The 21,581-nt window shown below is 38.7% G+C and overlaps 1 protein-coding gene across 7 annotated transcripts in view; it reads right to left on the bottom strand.

Moving 5' to 3' along the window:
• The window catches only part of lrrc7 (leucine rich repeat containing 7), a 495,776-nt gene that overhangs the window by 54,636 nt on the left and 419,559 nt on the right, over positions 1-21,581 (bottom strand). For all 7 annotated transcript variants that reach the window (XM_039767825.1, XM_039767819.1, XM_039767821.1 and 4 more), the window contains 4 exons: positions 18,875-18,974; positions 10,410-10,534; positions 4,742-4,945; positions 3,206-3,328 (listed from right to left, as the gene is read on the bottom strand). In XM_039767825.1, the coding sequence (XP_039623759.1) occupies positions 3,206-3,328; positions 4,742-4,945; positions 10,410-10,534; positions 18,875-18,974 (552 nt within the window). The remainder of the gene's footprint in view (positions 1-3,205; positions 3,329-4,741; positions 4,946-10,409; positions 10,535-18,874; positions 18,975-21,581) is intronic.

The raw sequence follows: 21,581 nt of genomic DNA, 5'->3' as shown, positions 1-21,581 counted from the left end.
GAGGATTATTGTTATTGATTATTGTTATATTTCGAATTGTGGCGTGTTTGGTGCTTTGTGCACTTTATTTAAGGAAGATATTAAAAGTTATACTTGGTGCTTTTACACATGTGTCTTGGACATCTGTCTGTTGGGTTTCACGGGGCAACAGTGACCCCCTCGAGTCCACATTATCTATACGTCTGTTTCAATACATATTGGCTTAGGTACATATACTTAAAAGTTTAAAAAGATTAGTTGAGTCATGTACATCCATTCAGATGCACTTGTCAAATTCATATATTGGTTTAGAAAATATCCATCTGGATATATATGTCAGAATGAACAGATCCGCTTAGATTAAGAAGAAGACTTTGTGTTGTCGTCCTAAAGTGACTGTTTCTAATTTTGTTTCAAAATTGCAGAAACATCACTGCCAGTATTACACCTTTAAAGCAGTACACCTGTCAGACATTTTACTTCTAACGTCATATTGTTAAGGTCCAGTTTTATAAGAAGATTTTCATTCATTACATATCTAAGCAGCCACAAGCCTGCCTGTTCAACTTGTCCAGTTCCATCCAGCCCAGTCTTGGCTGGATGTAAAATGTGATGCAGGAGAGAGCATTATTATATCCCTTACAAAATTGAAACATATTGCAATATACTCAGAGATATTCCAAAAATATGTGGACTTATCTTTCAATTTAATGTAACTCACATGTAGTTCAAATTATATGTTTTTTGCAAAATTATTCATGACTTATCTTTTTTTTTACCTGGACAAAGCAAACCCTATCTTCTTTATGATTCCAAATGATTTTATTCATTTTTTAAAATTTATTTTATTTTAATTTTTGACTCTCTAAATAATCATCCACATGGAGGTTCCAGAAAGAACCTTTATTTATTGAGATTTGTAACAGGATCCATAAATCACAATGAATAAATGGTAACAGATTGGTGAAATGCCAATGGGTTCCTGATTTTAAAAGGACTCTCAATGCAGACAGTAACTCAGACTAAGTCTGCTGTATCCTGCTTGGCAGCCTCAAATGCATTAGAGATTTGCATTTTACGAAACGTTTTAAAAGGAAAAGAACCGATTTCATATGCAGAAAGCCCATTGTAGAATGAAATGATTCTTTGTCAAGCAATGGCTCTACGAGGAACCACACAACCCAATAAAATGCCAAAAAGAACTGTTAGTTTTTAAATTTTAGGATATATCCCAATATTAAAAAACCTATGTGACTGAATGATATTTTCAATTCCAGGGCAATATATTTTTAAAGTATACTTCAATATTCAAAAAATTCTTGAAGTATAAACTCTAAAAAATATATTTCACAGTATATAATTCCTAGCAATTTAAAAAATAATAAGAAAATATTTTTACATTTTGGAAAATATATTACAATATACAAAAACAAGAATAATTTGCATATTTTCAAATGCATTTAATTATATTGAATGATATTGCAATATATCTATATTTGACATATTTTATTATTTTATAACATGTTTTAAAATATGTTAATATAGGTAATAAAACATTGTAAAAATATATTTTAGTTGTATTTTCTTTGTAAGGGATGACACAACTACATTTAAAATATAATATTTATTTTGGAAAATATATTGCAATATACAAAAATGGCAATAATTAATGTATTTTTAAATACATTTAATTATTCCACAAGATATTGTAATATATTTATCCTTAGCATATTTTATAACATATTAATGTAGGTAGTAACAAATTTAAAAAATATATATTTACATATATATATACTCATCTATATATATTGACACACGTACACATGGGAGGCAGCTAAATGGCTTCAAAGATGGTAATTCCACACCAGCCCAGGGGTGGCAGTATGCACTAACCCTTTGCCTGTTTCTCCTATATATATATATATATTACGTAGTTTACTGTCAAATAATGCAGAGTACGTGACACATGTTTCGCCCTTATTTGGGTTTGTCAGGCGCACACACTCCATTGCACCCCTCACGGGGTTCGAACCTCGGATGTCAGCGGCGAAGCCTCTTTACGCTGCGCCATTGCGTGTGGTTTGTTTATTGGACAGCCTGAAGATCGGAGTAATTACATTCATAGCATTCGTAGTCTGAGATTGGGACTCAGACTACGAATGCTATGAATACATATATATACTGTATATATATATATATATATATATTGTCACACACGTGCGCATGGGAGGCAGCTAAAGGGCTTGAGTGAAGGCCGTTCGGAGGCATGCCGGGGTGTGGCAGAGTGCACTGACTCTTTTTCTCCCTTGCCTGTAGACCATCCCCTGGCTCTCCTGACATCACTTCCGGGACTGAGCCAATGGAAGTCGGCCACACCAGCTCCAGTCCCTCTGATGTCACGTCCGGCTATGAACCAATGGTGGAAGACCACGCCCGGATCCATATGACCTCACTTCCTGTCTCCCCCTTTAAAACCTGCCCCTTTTCCTTTGTTTCCTCAGTCTTGTTCTGGACTCAGTTGAATGCACTTCAGTGCTGATTGTTTGATAAAACGACCTTTTGCAGCCAGGATACCACATTATACGGGTGGCTGCCCCAACTCTTTATCTGTCCATGTCTCGTTCTTGTGACAATATATATATATATATATATCTATATGTATTTAGGTGCATTTCATTTTTGAAAGAAATGTATTTTTATATATTGAAAAATATATTGCCATATTTGAAAATTTCAATAATGAACATATTTTCAATGAAATTTCATTATACTGCAAGATATTGTAATGGATTTATCTTTGATATTTTATAAAATATTTTACAATACATTCATATTAGTAGTAATATTTAGTAAATTAGATGTTTCATTTTTGTAAGGGATGACACAGCTCAATGCATGCTTTAATAAACAGCTTATTATAATTAATAGCAAAGTTGTGGCTGAGGTAAGAAAATATGGTTAATTAGTTAATATTAAAAGAGAAAGAAAACATTTATGTTTTGTGAAATATTTTTGCCCAGCTCACATCTATCACCATTTCCTCTCATGAAAAGGTGCAGACCCCACACCATTTGAGGTAAGTAGGACTGCTATGGTACAATTTAAATTGCACTTCTTATTTTGACATGCTGTACAGATGCTTTCCATTAGTGAATCTTTTACTTCCCATTTTCTTTTGGTTACTATGAAATAATTATTAGAGCCACTGTGCTAAATAGAGGTGTACCTCAGAGCTTTCTGCCAGCTCCTCTTTCTCTTTTCTCTTAGAAATTTCCATGGCAGAATTATGAATAGTGCTGGGGTCTGCTATCTGTGACTTCTGGAAATCTTTCACTTCTCTTTCTGCAACCTGTTCAACAAAAAAGAGCAACGTAAAGGGAACAGAACATTTGTATGGAAATCATGCAGCAACAATTCTGGACACCATTGAACTTCTATTTGTTTTGCCTTTTGTGTCTTTATTGTTTTTCTTTCATCCTTCAGATGAATATTCCATACTGTGTCTGACAAGCATGTGGCTCCCTTGGCATTTATATGTTAATAAAATTGTCCACAAATTGAATTTCCCTTAAGCCACTGATTTTATTATCAAACATAACTTCACTGATGACTGAAGCACACTCGGAGAATACTTAAATGAGTGGTGTTGATACATGCCCTGGCATCACAAGTAGACACGGAGACTAATAACCTATGCATGTTATTTATCAAACGTCCCTCTTCTTAGATTGTTGTTTGTATCATAAATTAACATTAACTGAGCTGATCTCTACATCTTATGTAAAAATGACTTCAACCTTTGGAGCATTTACTTCTCCACCATCCATTTTCATTTTTCACTATGCTTATTCCATGTCTATTCTATTGTAATTTGTCTTTTGTCAATTGTAAATCAATTTGAGCTACAATTCAATTCAGTGCATGGAACATGCTATATAAATAAATGTTACTGCTTTTGTTATGCCTGCCAAGCTATTTTATTCAAAACTATCAGTTAAATTATGATATCATTAAGCTTATATGTACTAGCTAGTCATGCCCGGCTTGCATCTGCTTCTCATACAACTGTGTACATTAAGCTAATGACAGACAGTTCAGTTAAATAATGCGTAGTGTGTACCACAAAAACTAAAATTGTAAATAAAGATGATAAATTACATAATCAGTCTACTGCTGGCATCACAGGTGGGCGAGACAGTCTTCTTCATTACGCATGCTACTGTACAACTCAACTTGCTGAAGCAATGATGACTTAATCAAAGAACTCTTTAGCTGATTTCACATTATACAGCTTTTAGTCGTGGGACATGTCAGTTACTGATCTCATCGCCAGACCATGTCACTTTAGAATAGGACAAGAAATCGCTGGGCACATCAAATTTACCAACTGCGCGCTGAACTTCCACTTTTTTTGAGAGCCCATAACGTGCTCGCTGACAGAGCCGGTGCTATACGAAGGGTTAACAGACATGACAAGTTCATTCACAATCTTACTAATAAATAGTGCTTATTAAAAAGTTACAGAATTGTAGGCAAGTGCCATGACATGCCTAGTATCGACATGGCAAATGGTCCTGCTATTCTGTCTTACAAATGTTATTCTTGTAATGTTCTACGCCCAAATTTTTCTCTGAAATTTCAAATCCTCAAATGCATACTTCCCAAGCCGAGTTGGAGTTTGTATATGCTGTTCATGCTATCAAAATCATTGATAAGGAATGCTGACATGGCTATTTGGATTACACCGTTTTCTTCGTCCTACCTCCATCGCCACTTCTTTTGCTGAGATGGGCCATTTATGTTCATATTTCTCTTTGCTGTGGTGCTCCAGATTGGTACTGCCAATGCATTTTTCTCCTGCCGTTATTCCATGGCTGGTTTTTCCTACCAGGTTTTGTACTGACTTAACCATATTTTTGAGGTCTTCAGGATAGGGTGTTGGATATCTCTTGAGGTTAATTTCAACCTATAAAACAAAAGATAAATCGTGTTTATTTAAAAAAAAAATACAATGAATATGTAAAAAAGCAAATGTGTGCCGCATAGTATATGTTCTAGTCCATCCACTTTTAAGCCCAAGTAGTCCAGTTCTGGTCACAAGAGATGTTATTTTTATCATCTATACATTTAAAAGGCTAATCCCTCACTGACTCCTCACTAATTCTCCCACTTTCCATATAGGTGAGAAGCTGAAATTTTGTGTGCTCATTCCTTGCAGTGTACTTACAAAAGTTAGGTATGTTTCATGTCTTAGTGCAACAACCTGTGCTTGGTTTGACAGGTGTACCCCCTAAACTGTATATATAGATAGGGGAAACCCCTCCTCACTATTTCTGCAACTTCCAATATACGTAGGAAGCCCATATTTCCTATGCTCATCCTTTACACTGTACTTACAAATGTTAAGTTTGTTTTATTTCGCTCCGTGCGGTGTAATGAACTTTCGAAAATAACTTCTTCTTTTTGATGGTTCTCACCATTATGCTGTAGGGAACTTTTGGAACTGACCTCTCCTTTTGGTGGTTTCAGTCTTTATTTCCATTAACACGCACTGACAAAGTTAAAGTATGTCTAAAGTCTTCATACCTATGGCCTAGGACCAATGTTCTTACCTTAAGAATAAACATGAGGGTTTACTTGAACTGCAACAAAAAAGCTGGAGAGTTCACTGCTCTCTTCATCAAAATAGGTGATGGCAATTTAACTGAACAGAAATGTAAAATCAATATTCCTAATAATCTCTGTTTCCTGGTGAATAACCTTACAAACCCTTATTGAAAATGTTTACCCCAACCTATGAAATCTGCATGAAAAGGACGTCTAATGGTTGAGGGAGAGAGCTATTCTAACACCAAAAAACGACATGACTTCACATATAAACACCATTTTACTTCACCAACTAACTTCCGAAACAAAAAGATGTCTGTCGACTCTGTTGTAGAACTAGAGTATGTGGTGCGCTATCCGGTAGAGTTTCTTCACACTCTTAATCCTCCAGGCATACCTCTGCATACTCTACTTTTGAAGGTCGGTGCACCAATTATGTTACTATGAAACTTACAACTACCAAAACGTTGTAACGGCACCAGGCTTCGGATCAAATCTCTGCACAAGAACCTCATTGAGGCAACTGTTTTCACTGGAACTGGCTCAGGGGAGACTAGATTTATTCCTCGCATCCCTCTCATACCCTCTGACCTCCCATTCCGATTCAAATGCCTCCAATTTCGAGTAAGGGTCTGCTTCGCTATGACAATAAATAAGTCACAGGGCCAGACTCCAAAAAAGGTTGGCATTGACTTGACACAAGATTCCTTCTCACATGGCCAACTGTACGTTGCATGCTCAAGAGTAATCTCAGCAGACAGCTTGGTCATTTTACAGCCCGAGGGCAGAACTGCAAACGTCATTTACAAAGAGATCCTTACATCCTAAAAATGTACATTTCTCATGCACAACATTTACAATCATAAATTAAACTCTTTACAATCATCAAATTCACTCTCAATGCTAAAATAAGCCTTCGACAATTGCATTGACAATCATGTTGCGTTATTTTTAAAATGTTTCCTTTTCTTTTTCATAAATTCTTTAACACAGTACTTCTTCACTGTGAAGTGCGGGTATTTTGCTCGTAACTGTATATTTGGAAGATGCATTTACCCAGCATAATGTACTGTAGATGATCAGAATACATTACACATGTATTGGGTCGATGCTACGACCGCTGGTATTTTTAATATAGTACATAAATGATCTGGATAGGAATACAAACAACAAGCTGGTTAAGTTTGCAGATGATACCAACCTAGGTGGATTAGCAGATACACGGTGGCCCACAAAAATGTAGCCCTCCTTCACCGAGATGACTGCATTACGTGGTGAAGAGAAAAATGATCAGAGCTGGTACTCACATTTACAGAAGAAGCTGAAAGTTATCTCCTTGTGTGTCAATACATCTCTGTGCCCATTTCAGTATGGTCAGCATGTTTATGTACACTCTATAAGAGGCGAGCCACTTTTTCGTTGGCCACCCTGTATAATTTAGAATCCATTTTATCATTACAGAGAGACTTGGACAGCATACAGACTTGGGCAGATTTGTGTAAGATGAAATTTAACTTAATGTATTACTTGTAGGAAGTAGAAACGCTAGACGTGAATACGCAATTGGAGTTCTGAAATTTGAAAGCACTCCTTATGATAAGGACCAAGGTGTCAAAGAGGACTCTTCACTCTCCAAACAGCATACAGAAGCCATCAAGAAAGGTAACAGGATGTTAGGTCATAAAGCACCATGTTTAGAGTAAACGTGAAGGGTTAGGGTTAAGCTTTATAATGCATTGGTGAGGCCTGACCTGGAATACTGTGTGCGTTTTGGTCTCTGGGCTACAAAAACGACAGTGCAGTACTAGAAAAAGTCCAGAGAAGAGCGACTACACTGATTCCAGAACTGAGAGGCATGGGAGGAAAGATTGAAGAAGTTGAACCTTGTCAGTTTACGTTAAAGATTAGAGATTAAGACGTGACATGACTGAAGATTTTTTAACATTATGAAGGGAATTAGTACAGTACAATGGATTGAGGCTGTTAATTTAAAATGAGTTCAGCAAGAACACGGGGACACAGATGGAAACTTGTTGAGGGTAAATTTCACACAAACATTAAGTTTCCTTTCTTCACACAGAAAACCTTAGACACCTGGAATAAATTACCAAGATGTGAGGTGCACAGTAGGACTTTAGGGACCTTCAAAACTCGATTTGATTTTGTGCCGTGGGAATTAAGTGGATAGGGTTGGCAAGCTTTTTTGGGATGAATGGCCTGTTTTCGTCAAAGGTTTTTCTAATGCTCCAGTTACAAGTACAGTATTTTAATATTATAGTCTTATAGTGTGTTTGTGATAGTTGCACAGCATTGAATTTGAAATTGCCTTTCATTGTTCAAAGCATGTACTGTATGGGTCTGAAAGTTGAAAGTACACCTTATGAGAAGGATTTAAGAGTCATAGAGGACTGAACACTATCAACTGCCAGACAAAAGCCATTAAGAAGGCTCACAGAATGTGAGGTTATATAGTGCCTTGATGTGTGGAGTACAAGTCTAAAGAGTTTATCCTCCTGAGGCCTCGCTAGGAATACTGTGTACAGTTTTGGTCTCCAGGGTACAAGAAGGACATAGAAGCCCTAGAAGAGGTCCAGAGAAGAGCGACTAGGCTGATTCTAAGGCTATCTAAGGATAAATAATGAGGAAAGATTAAAAGAGCTGAGGCTTTTCAGTTTAAGCAAAAGAAGATGGAGTCATGATTGAAGTGTTTAAAATTATGAAGGGAATTAGTCCAGTTGATCGAGACAGTGACTTCATTGAGAACACGGTGACAGGAAGTTTTTCTTTATACAGAGAGCCACAGACACATGGGATAAGTGACCAAGTGGTGTAGCAGATAGTAGGAATTTAGCGGCCTACAAAACTTGAGTTGATGTTGTTTTGGAATAAATAAGTGGATAGGACTGGTGAGCTTTGTTGGGCTGAATGGCCTGTTCTCATCGAGATTGTTCTGATGTTCTAATTTATGATTTGGTATGTGAGATGTGGCCGGCTTGTCATCCCGGCCAATACCCCCAGGCCGCCAGATGGAGCCCTCCCTGCAGTATGGAGGTGCCCCGAAGAGCAGCAGGGAGTCATGGGACATGTAGTTTTTATACAAGACCCTGCTGGATATCACAGGGGCCGTAAGAGGGAGCTGCAGGGAGGACCGAAGACTTCTTCATGCCCTATAACCCGGAAGTGCGTCAGAGGAAGAGCGACGTGCTTCCGGGGTGAAAAGAAAGGACTTGTACCTGACCTGGAAGCGATTGAGAGTCACATGGACTGGGGATTGGAACGCTTCTGGGTCAGGGTAATTAAAAGGACTGTGGGAGCTCCCAGACGGCAAGCTGAGCTGAGTGGAAGGGTGGCAATGCATCTGGGAGTAGGAGGATTGATTTATTGTGTATTTGTGATTGAGTATTGATTTGTATGAGTATTGTGGAGGAGAGGGTGCTTTGTGCACTGTGGCGATTGAATAAAGTCAACGTTTGGACTTTTACCTGGTGTCTGGAGTTGTGGACAGGGGTTCAAGGGAGCGATAGCGCCCCCTATCTGTCACAGGTAGCAATAATAGATAAATTGTAAAGTAATTTGCACATATTGTGTTTGTACAGATTTGTTTGGAGGAAGCATTTCAACAAAAATATATTAAAGAATAATAATTCTGTTACTTACAACATGTGCACCTCCTAAAGGTGGAAAGTTACTTAATGAGTGTGCCTTGTGATGAACTGGTGCCCCATACAGGGTTGATTCCCAGTTTGAGTCTAATACTGCCTGGATCGACTGCGACTGTTACAACCCAAAATTAGACTAAAAATGAAGGACAGATTGAGAGAGAATTAATAGGTTTAGATGATTTAATGCAGTGTTCTGAGATGCAGTAACCTTCACAAAAGTCTTCAAATGTATTCCTCAATTTTTTTAATGTTAATGTTCAGGGTAACATGTTCTTAATCCTTTTTTTTGATGCTTTCTGAACCATTCTGTATCATTGTCAGCACAATGAAAGGTATAAACAGTGAATGAATAATTTCAAGTAAACCTCAAAAAATGTTATTATCGATCCTAAGAACATACTATACATTTGAGTCAAATCAATCCACTTTGTTCAAAGTGACAAAGATGTTCAGTTGACACCAAAGCTGTACATTGATGAACATATCCAAACGCTTTTGTTTTCAAATTTTATTCGGATATCTGACAGTAGACCAAAACTATCAAACATGACTGGGTCCAAAGACCTACATACAACAGTGGCTCGGCCGATACTAGACAAGTAAAACGTACTGAATGTATCAAAATAGAATTAGGGTTTTACTGGAAGCTGCACAATGTTTTAATAATTAAACTTTGTATCCTATGTTTGACGAAAAAAGTTTTGTGTAATTCACTTTTTCCACAGAAATATGTTTACTGGTAATTTGCTCAAACCAAGTCATGGAAACAAGTCAGAGTGCTGTAAAAGACTCATCGCAAGTTATCGCAAACGCTTGATTGCAGTTATTGCTGCTAAGGGTGGCCCAATCAGTTATTAGGTTCAGGGGGCATTTACTTTTTCACACAGGGCCATGTAGGTTTGGATTTTTTTTCTCCCTAAATAATAAAAACCATTAAAAACTGCATTTTGTGTCTACTTGTGTTATATTTGACTAATGGTTAAATGTGTTTGATGATCAGAAACATTTTGTGTGACAAACATGCAAAAGAATAAGAAATCAGGAAGGGGGCAAATAGTTTTTCACACCACTGTAGGTGAAAACAGCTAATAAGTAAGCATACTATGAGCCAGTCGCAGTTCAAATGTTCATGAAAAAGAAATCACAATCAACACATCGAACCTTCACTTTCCCAGTGTTCTCTTCTTCCTCCTTTTTATCTTCAAAATCAAATGCTACCGTCATACGTTGTTGTCGTTGTTCCTCCCACAATGTTGGGTTAAAGCTGTCGCTGTCTGATTGGTAATCTGTAAAATGCAGAAAAAGCAGAAGTTGTTTTAAGTATCTCAGATGACCAAGCCTATAAAATTCTAATAGACTGAAAACACCTCAAAGTGGGTTTCCTTTCTTATTTGCCCAATATCAGTTACAGAGACTTCATTTCAACCTAAAAAGAAAGTTTTTCCTCATCTCAACACTAATTTCAGACAATATCTTAACGTCTCAAACATTCTTTTAATTGCCCATCTGTCTTTGTTTGAAAGCAAAATGCAAAAAATTAAAATTTCACTCAGTAAAATGAATGTCAGTCAGTCAGTCATTTCCATTCCAACCATCCGTTATCCATCCCACTATATTCTAACTACAGGGTCACTGGGGTCTGAAGGAGCCAATCCCAGCCAGCACAAGTCAGGAACAAATCCTGGGCAGGGTCCCAACCCACCGCAGGACACACACCACAGACAATTTAGGATCTGCAATGCACCTAACCTGCATGTCTTTGGTCTGTGGGAGGAAACCGGAGTACCCGGAGGAAACTCACGCAAACACGGGGAGAACATGCAGACCCAGGAAGCGAACCCAGGCCTCCTTACTGGGAGGCAGCAGCGCTATCACTGCGCCACCGTAAAACAAATATGCTACCAAAAATTATACCAAAACTTACATACTTTTTTATGTTATTTACCCAAAGTGCTTTGTAGTGATGGCCGAAAAACGTTTTAATCTCATGCTTTCATACATAATGGAAATAAAGTTTCTGATGGAATAGGTGTCTATGGTGGCCAATGATGAACAAACAATCCATAAGAAATATCACATTACTTATGTTGTATAATCCACATGTCAAGTCATCCAGTCGCAAGATCACAACATCCCAGACACATGAAATTTTAATAAAATATTGTTGAATAAACAACTTCCGGTAAGTAATCCTGTGAACCAGATGAAACATGCTGAAACACAATTGAGCATTTGAATTGAAGACTTGCTTCCCCGTCTCATTCACTGTTCAAGAGTCCAACCCTGTAAGAGTTTAGTCATAGGCAAATATTGCACTTCACGTGAGATCAATAGTAAAGTGGGCACTGACAGACATGTAGTAAAGATTAAAAATTAAAGAGAAGTGAACCAAAACATTATCAGGAAGAGAACATGCTTCAACAAGTAGAAGGCCTCACTGACTGATGCTAAATAATCCCAAGGTAGTCCATTTGAGGTTCAACACTGTGAATATAAGTGTAATGACAGGAGGGCAGTTCAAAAACTATTCAAAAACTCGCTTGCTTCTGAGCGTGTTCCATTTTGGTTCACAAGATCGTTTTCTATGGAAATGGTTTATTAGTTAACAATATTTTAGTAAAACTACATACTGTATATTTGGGATGTGGTGAGCATATGACTGGATGACTTGACATGTGGATCATGTGACACAATTAACGTCAGGTTGTTCGGCATTGGTTGCAATAGATGTCTATTCTGTTGTAAGCATTTGTTATCTCTGTTCTGCATGAAAACAGAAAGTAAAAATGTTAGGTTTGAATACACAATGGGTGGTCGGAAAATCGAGAGCACACCTTATGAGAAGGATTTAGGACTCATAGTGTACTCTAAGCTATCGACTTCCCAACAGTGTTCAGAAGCCATTAAGAAGGCTAACAGATTGTCAGGTTATATAGCGCCTTGATGTGTGGAGTACAAGTCACAGGAGGTTCTGCTCAAGCTTTATAACACACTGGTGAGGCCTCATCTGGAGTACTGGGTGCTGTTTTGGTCTCCAGGGTACAAAAAGGACATAACAGCAGAGGAGTAAGTCCAGAGAAGAGCGAATAGCCTGATTCCCTGACTGTAAGAGGGTGAGTTATGAGGAAAAATTAAAAGAGATGAGCTTATACAGTTTAAACAAAAGAAGATTAAGAGGTGACATGATTGAAGTGTTTAAAATTATGAAGAGAATTAGTCCAGAGGATCGAGACTTGTATTTTAAAATGAGTTCATCAAGAACACAGGGACTCAGTTGGAAACTTGTTAAGGGTAAATTTCACACAAACATTAGGAAGTTTTCCTTTACACAAAGAACGATAGACACTTGGAATAAGCGACCAAGTAGTGTGGTAGACAGAAAGACTTTAGGGACTTTCAAAACTCGACTTGATGTTCAAAACAGGAAAATAATTTTTTTTCTCAACTTTCTTTACAAACTACATGGAGGAAGTAACATAAAATATTTTTGGTTGGGATTATTCCTATACAGCTTCAATGACTGCTATACTAACCTAATCTCAGAAAAGTACAGATAACAGCTACTTGCCAAGATTTAATTAGAAAAATCAGATATGAAATATTAAAACCACGGCAAAAACTGTAATGAAAACATCATTCTTCTGGATGGAAAATTTTATAAATCAGAGAATATTCATTTTTTTAACCTAACTAAAAGACAAAGAAAGATCTACAAGTTTGACATAAGGGATTAGCCGATGACATTATACCTTAGTCTAAGGAGAGTTTATTGATTGTGATGAACTACAAGGTCCATCAGTCTTCTGCCATGTTGTTTGTTCTATTTGTCTCTTTTCCTTTTTAACTTTACATTGGTATATTTATGGATATTGTGAATGTTATCATAATCTCAGCCAATGAAACATTAATAAAACTAATATACTATAATATAGTGTACTATAATATACTATAAAGGGGGACCGGAGGGTGTGTTCCAACTATAGAGGGATCACACTCCTCAGCCTCCCTGGAAAAGTCTATTCGGGTGTTCTGGAGAGGAGGGTCCGTTGGATAGTCGAACCTCGGATTCAGGAGGAACAGTGTGGTTTCCGTCCTGGTCGCGGAACTGTGGACCAGCTCTTCACCCTTAGCAGGGTTCTGGAGGGTGCATGGGAGTTTGCCCGACCGGTCTACATGTGTTTTGTGGACTTGGAAAAGGCATTCGACCGTGTCCCTCGGGAATCCTGTGGGGTGCTCGGGAGTATGGGGTACCGGACCCCTGATAAGAGCTGTTCGGTCTCTGTACAACCGTGTCAGAGCTTGGTCCGCATTGCCGGCAGTAAGTTGAGCCCGTTTCCAGTGAGAGTTGGACTCCGCCAGGGCTGCCCTTTGTCACCGATTCTGTTCATAACTTTTATGGACAGAATTTCTAGGCGCAGCCAGGGTGTTGAAGGGGTCCGGTTTGGTGGACTCAGGATTGGGTCACTGCTTTTTGCAGATGATGTTGTCCTGTTTGCTTCATCAGGCCGTGATCTTCAGCTCTCTCTGGATCGGTTCGCAGCTGAGTGTGAAGCGGCTGGGATGAGAATCAGCACCTCCAAATCCGAGCATGGTCCTCAGCCGGAAAAGGGTGGAGTGCCCTCTCAGGGTTGGGGGAGAGATCCTGCCCCAAGTGGAGGAGTTCAAGTATCTCGGGTCTTGTTCACGAGTGAGGGAAGAATGGAGCGTGAGATCGACAGGCGGATCGGTGCGGCGTCCGCAGTGATGCGGGCTCTGCATCGGCCTGTCATGGAGAAAAAGGAGCTGAGCCATAAGGCAAAGCTCTCAATTTACCAGTCGATCTACGCTCCTACCCTCATCTATGGTCATGAGCTATGGGTAGTGACCGAAAGAACGAGATCGCGAATACAAGTGGCTGAAATGAGTTTCCTCCGCAGGGTGTCTGGGCTTTCCCTTTAAAGATAGGGTGAGAAGCTCAGTCATCCGGGAGGGACTCAGAGTAGAGCCACTGCTCCTCCGCATCGAGAGGAGTCAGATGAGGTGGCTCGGGCATCTGATCAGGATGCCTCCTGGACGCCTCCCTGGTGAGGTGTTCCGGGCACGTCCAACCGGGAGGAGGCCCCGGGAAGACCCAGGACACGCTGGAGGGACTATGTCTCCCGGCTGGCCTGGGAACGCCTTGGGATTCTCCCGGAAGAGCTGGAAGAAGTGGCCGGGGAGAGGGAAGTCTGGGCCTCTCTGCTTAAGCTGCTGCCCCTGCGACCCGACCTCGGATAAGCGGAAGAGGATGGATGGATGGATGGATAATATACTATATATACTATAATAGTCCTCAGAATGACTCAGGTTGAGAATTTATTTCCTTCCAGTCTACCATCAACCCAAGAAGGACATTTCTGAAAAAAAAAGATCCAGCTGCCTGAGAATGGCTTATCATACAATTTCCTGACTAAGCTTTCAAAGAGAAATTTTTAAAACAACAGACTGGAAGGGTAACTCGTTACCCAGTTGTCAGACTCGTCCATTTTTTTTGTGCTTATTCTTACCCCTATTATAAAATACTGTAGTTTAGGATTTTTGACATTTTGCTTTTTGCTTGAGTTCAGGTTTGTTTGTCTCTTTCATTTGGTTGCTGATCTTTAGTTTATGGCCTGTTTATGGTATAAGCTGTTAATCTCTGCCACTCTCTGCAGAAAATAAACACCATGTTGAACCGTACAGTCATGATACCTAGTACTTCCAGAATTTGTTTCTGATGAACCCGTTACCTGATTTTTTTGACAACGTTCTCGTTTCCTTTTTTGATTCCCGCTTACTGTTCAAGTATTGGCCTTGGTCATACATGACAATGACTCTTATAACTATGGTTACCAGTAACTCACCAAGTAACTCTCCTCTACATAATTTTCTTAAATGGCTCTTACATTAAATTGTAAGAATTTGACACCTATAAAGGAATTGGGGTGTCAACAATGGAAGTAAATAAATATTACAGCTGGATGATATCATCCTACTGTGGAGTGAAACTAAATGAAGCAGATGTTCAGAAGCTAGAGAAGCCCGGCAACATTTGACGGTGAAAATCCATTCTATGTTTTTATTAAATATGAATATTATTTAACAGGTTAACTGCTAAAATTGAGTTAACTCAAAATAGGCCATCTATAAATGGAAGCCACCTACGGGTTATGTGCCTTTGGGGCTGTAGTGCCAAATACCAGCATATTCAAAGGTAAGACATGTAAATAGAGGATAGTGGGTGTTTGAAATTACAATGAAAAATTAGTGTGGCATCACAGTGCAGAATATTTCACTTTCAGTTAGTTTTTCTTCTATTAGCTATATTTTAGATAACATTGGTTTTTCATAAAAATAATTTATATATATAGAACCAAATCCATCTGAATATGTCTCAATAATTAGGTTCTCACCACTACGGTTTTAATGGAAACTTACAACAAATGCAGTGTGCAAGATCTAAATGGGTGTACAATGGATGTTGGTCCAATGAAGGTTTTAGTTCAGATAAAAAAATGAGGGTAAAACGACTGTTTCTTAACAAGAATGTTTTTGTTATATGGTGTAATGGAATTGGTATCAACTTTCAACAAGACAGTGTTGCTTTGTGGATTGTATTTTATCCAGTGTAAAAAAAAAAAATAGGCTATACCATAAAAAAATAACTTGTAAGACTCAGCTGAGTTGTCTCACAGCTTTTGGGGGATAAGGAAATTCCTGTTCCATGCGGCAAATACGTAGGTTTTGTAAGAGATAATAATACATTTTAATTGTGAGAGATGCTCATTACCAAAATGTCCATCTATCCATCCATTATCCAACCCGCTATATCCTAACTACAGGGTCACGGGGGTCTGCTGGAGACAATCCCAGCCAACACAGGGCGCAAGGCAGGAAACAGACCCTGGGCAGGGCGCCAGCCCACCACAGGGCATTACCAAAATGTGTTTAATTAATATGTTAAAATAATACTCTGGTTTACAGTGGCATTTATCTATTTTCATTGTGGCACTCAACATGGAAAAACTTCTACAGAGTTTAATTTTTGACATATTTTTTATAATAGGTTTCCAAAACAAATAGCAAAAATATTCCACTTTACCAGGGTTACATTCTGAAGAAATTATACAATTACAAAAAACTGGCATTAAACGATTTGTACAGTGGAGAGAAGTCTGACTGCAGTTACTGGCAATACTCAACAAGGAGAACTTGAATAGAAAAATAAGGGGTCATTGTAAGCAGGGGGCACCATTCTATCCTGGAAGGAAGGATTAAATGATTAAATGTGTAAAATATTGATTTGTTTTTATCTGTGGATGCTGGAATGAGATTTTCAATGAGGTATCCAGAGAAGTAGGATGCTGCTAGTTTGTTGACACAGCAGTTATTGAGAATACAAATGATGGACTTGAACGTGTGAGGGGAATGTAAAGTAGGTGCTAATTGGTCTTCAGAGAGACCTCCTGTCTCTTTCATGATATTTTTTAAATGTATATATTACATATTTTCATGTAATACATTGGACCCTAAAGTATAAGTGTGCAAATTAAGATTAAAATGAATAATATAATATGACTGACTTTGCACAATGGTGGCCATCTCTGGAGATAACACCTTCACCATGAAATGTTCACATGATATTGATATACAGATAATGTAGTTAAGCTGAAGGCAGAGTTTTAAATAAGGGATAAGGAGATGAAGCATAGTTGAAATACAAGCCAAGATTTGTTACCAAAGTAACTACTACCAAAATAACTGTATCAAGATGTTAAACCAGAATTGTAGTCCAAGTTTCATAAGGAAAGAATCAATAGACAGGAACATTGCATCTTGTTTTTCACACACTTTTGTTTTGAATCCACAATCTTGGACAACCATGAACAGCACTGAGTGTCACGTCACAGTTATGGTGGCCTGTCCAACAACCTAAAAATGATTAGTGGACTTCTTCTTTCAGCTGCTCCCGTAAGGGGTTGCCACAGCAGAACATCTTCTTCCTTTTCGTCCTGTCTTCTGCATCTTGCTCTGACACACTCACCACCCTCATGTCCTCTCTTACCACATCCATAAACCTTCTCTTAGGCCTTCCTCTTTTCTTCTTCCCTGGCAGCTCTATCCTTAGCATCCTTTTCCCAATATACCCCTCATCTCTCCTCTGCACTTGTCCGAACCAATGCAATCTCGCCTCTCTGACTTTGTCTCCCAACCGTCCAACCTGAGCTGACCCTCTAATGTCCTCATTTCTAATCCTATCCATCCTCGTCACACCCAATACAAATCTTAACATCTTTAACTCTGCCACCTCCAGCTCTGTCTCCTGCTTTCTGGTCAGTGCCACCGTCTCCAGCCATATAACATAGCTGGTCTCACTACCATCCTGTAGACCTTCCCTTTCACTCTTGCTGATACCCACGCATCTGTCACAAATCACTCCTGTCACTCTTCTCCACCCTGCCTGCACTCCCTTCTTCACCTCTCTTCCACAATCCCTGTTACTCTGAATTGTTGATCCCAAGTATTTAAACTCATCCACCTTTGCCAACTCTACTCCCTGCATCCTAACCATTGGAAAGCAAGGAGATGTAAAAATAAATCAACAACTAGAAAATGAGGTACCCCAAAAAATAAAAAAAAAATGAAACAAACTGATACTGCGTTATAAATAATGCTTCAGAGTACAAAGGCAGAAGCTATGATTTTAAAAAAAGAGCAAACCATAAAAGGCAGATTGACAAAAGTTGACTATAACATTTTCATGACTGGATCCATTTTTATTTAGCAAAAAATACACTAGTTATGTTGATCGTAAAATGCATGTATTCATCTAACACTTGATTTTTACGTGCCTCTGCATAGTGCCATCTGACTTGTAGACCTCCACATCAGTGGAGCGACTTGCGAGAAATCACCAAACATCAGTGCAATTTCACCCCACCACCGCGTTCTTCATTGCTGGACCACTTAAGCAACAGGTAAGTCACTATAAACTCCTCTGTAACTATTTACCTATAAGTGATAAACCGCTATACAGAACACTACTTTTAAAGTGACTGAGGACTTGGCTTAGCACATTGTGTCTTAGCACTTTCCAAAAGGCATTCAAGTATTACTTTGAAGAAAATGAAAGTACATAACTTTGTGAAAAATGAAAATAATAATATAATCATTCATACAGCACAATACGCCAAAGTCAGTCAGCCATTTTCTAACCTGTTTCATCCTGAACAGGGTCACAAGGCTCTGCTGGAGCCTGTCCCAGCTAGCATAGGGTGCAAGGTAGGAACAAAGCCTACAGAGGACACACACTAGGGCCAATTCACCTAATCTGCATGTCTTTGGACTGTGACAGAAAATCGGGAAACCCATGCAGACACGGGGAGAACATACACACTCCACACAGGGAGGACCTGGGATGCGAACACTGGTCTCCTTACTGCGAGGAGGCAGTGTTACCTCTGCATCACTCCAATGTGCATTGGACAATATAATGAGTATATGTTTTAAGATGTCCTGCTGCATAAGTATTACTAACATTTTGGACTTAAAAATTTGAATTCTTTAGGGTTTTAAGAAGAAATAAACAAGAGAAGATACTTGAGAAGATCTTTAAGACATGTTCTTACCTTCATCGTTGCGAGGCTGTTGTGGAAACATATAGTTTGTGAGAACCCTCTGCTTTGTTTCTGGATGAGCCTCCGTTTGAAGAGGGATAAGAGCCTTGGACTGTGGAAAACACACAAAGTTTAATCAAAATTTGAAGACCAAATATTTCTTCTTCACCATTGCTTTATCTGTATTATTGCTATATATGAGATATATGAGGGGCATTCAAAACGTTTCCACACTTTTTTTAACTCTATTTATTAAGAATTTCGAAAACAAATGACATCACTTTTCTACGTAGTCACTTTCATTTGAGATGCAATTTTCCCAGTGCCATACCAACTTTTTAATGCCCAATTACTACTCCTCCCGCCTTCACTGTTTCCAACGAAAATACGAAAGTGCAGAAACTTTTTGAATGTCCCTTATAGATAATTTGTGTTTCAAAAGTGTATATAGAATTGTATGTTCCATTTTCAGTATTTTGCAGGGCAAGTAATTGGTCAAAACATCTACTTGGACAACAATGGGCAACTCAAGAGTGGGAATGTTTTGTTCTTGTAAACATGGGGTCCTGGGTAACTGGCTTGAGGCCAAGAGTTAGTCTCCAGCTGATTAGTTGTGTGACTGTTAATAATAGAAACTTGTAGTTCTTTAAATTTAGACAGCTAAGGCTACATCCACACTACTACGTGTTCATTTAAAAAACAAAAAAAAGGTCATAATCAGGAGATTGAAAAGTGCCAAAACAGCAAAACCAACAAGAAAGTTTAAAATCAAGATTGGATGGACAAAACAAAAGTCAGGAACCTAAGAGATCAATTAAGAAAACAAGAAATACTTGTAATTGGTTTAGGAAAGTTTTTTGTATCTGCAGCTCAGGTAAAGACACAGTGAAGTGGGCGGCTATTTAAACAGCAGGTGACCAACCCAGATGCCACTCCCCTTTAACCTCCACCAATGACGGGAAAGGTTACTCTGGCAACTAGAATGAGCTGCGGTGCATTCAAGTCACACATGAAGGCCGCCAGAAGAAATACAATTAAAAAATGTAACACATTTAGAGCAGGTCAGAAATACTTAGTGATTACATGTAACGTGAATGGAAATGCAAAAGAGTTTTCTATCCACATACAGAGAAGACAAAGGAATCGTGTAGGGTGGTGGCAGCCTTGGATTAACTATTAAGAAAAATAAGCATGTGCTTAGGGTACCAAGATAAGGGGGGGCACCCCATAGTTTTCACCCTTTGCTTTTGTGCCCTTTTCTCTTTCATCAACTTTATGAATTTTTTTTTTTTTTTGTAATTGTTCTTATCTGCATGTTGACCATTAATTTGCATTGCTAAAAAAATGTTCTGTTTTGTGTGGCGAAGGATAAAAGTTGGCCTCTCACAGTCCAAAACATGCAGGAGTTACCAGCATGTGTCACCAAGCTGCAGATGATTCGGAATAAGAACCTAAAAAAATTGATACACGAGACGAGACCGTTGAGTTCATCACTTATGCAGCATCATGTCTGATGTTTAACCAGCTCATTCTTCTTTTCAGATCACAGCATTGGCTCCTTGAGGTGGCACATATTCAGTTTTAGTCCTTGATGCTTTCTCACAGAGTAGTTTGTGGGTCAGCAACTGTATACATGGAGACACTTGCAAGGTCCTATGCTCCTTTTTGACCACTCAGGTCTCTTAACCTCTCAATCCAGACTCTTTTCATGTGTAGCTCTTAGATGACAGAACAAGTTGCCCACCTCCAGTTGATATTTGTGCTTAAGATAGATAGACAGATAAACAGATAGATAGATAGGGCACTAGATAGATAGATAGCTAGCTAGCTAGATAGATAGATAGATAGATAGATAGATAGATAGATAGATAGATAGATAGATAGATAGATATGAAAGGCACTATATGATAGATAGATAGATAGATAGATAGATAGATAGATAGATAGATAGATAGATAGATAGATAGATAGATAGATACTTTATTAATCCCAAGGGGAAATTCACATACTCCAGCAACAGCATACTGATAAAGAACAATATTAAATTAAAGAGTGATAACAATGAAGGTATAACAGACAGACAATAACTTTATATAATGTTAACGTTTACCCCCCCGGGTGGAAATGAAGAGTCGCATAGTGTGGCGGAGGAACGATCTCCTCAGTCTGTCAGTGGAGCAGGACGGTGATAGCAGTCTGTCGCTGAAGCTGCTCCTCTGTCTGGAGATGACACTGTTCAGTGGGTGCAGTGGATTCTCCATGATTGACAGGAGTCTGCTCAGCGCCCGTCGCTCTGCCACAGATGTCAAACTTTCCAGCTCTGTGCCTACAATAGAGCCTGCCTTCCTCACCAGTTTGTCCAGACGTGAGGTGTCCTTCTTCTTTATGCTTAAGAAGCATCTGAAGACTCTTGTTGGGGGAATTTCTGCCTAAGTGATCATTTTTTGTTACTAGGGGTTGTAGCGAGTTTGAATTTTGTTCTGAGCTCTTGTCAGCCCCCCAGACAAATGTTTACTCGATTATGTTGTCGCCTTTTGTAAGTCGCTTTGAAGAATATAGCATCTGCTGAGCAAATCAATGTAAACACAAATAAGATTTTTATTCCCTTTCCCTGTATTTTTTTACTGTATGTTATCCACCTCAGATGGATGAAAGTAAGATGCAAATTCAATAATGAAACCCTCAGGACTAGACTTCTGTTCCTGATGACTGTTAAACA

Source organism: Polypterus senegalus, chromosome 10 (genome assembly GCF_016835505.1).
Source record: "Polypterus senegalus isolate Bchr_013 chromosome 10, ASM1683550v1, whole genome shotgun sequence".
Taxonomy (NCBI): Eukaryota; Metazoa; Chordata; class Cladistia; order Polypteriformes; family Polypteridae; genus Polypterus; species Polypterus senegalus.
Note: the sequence above shows the minus strand (reverse complement) of the source record. Positions and strands in the feature narration are given on the sequence as shown.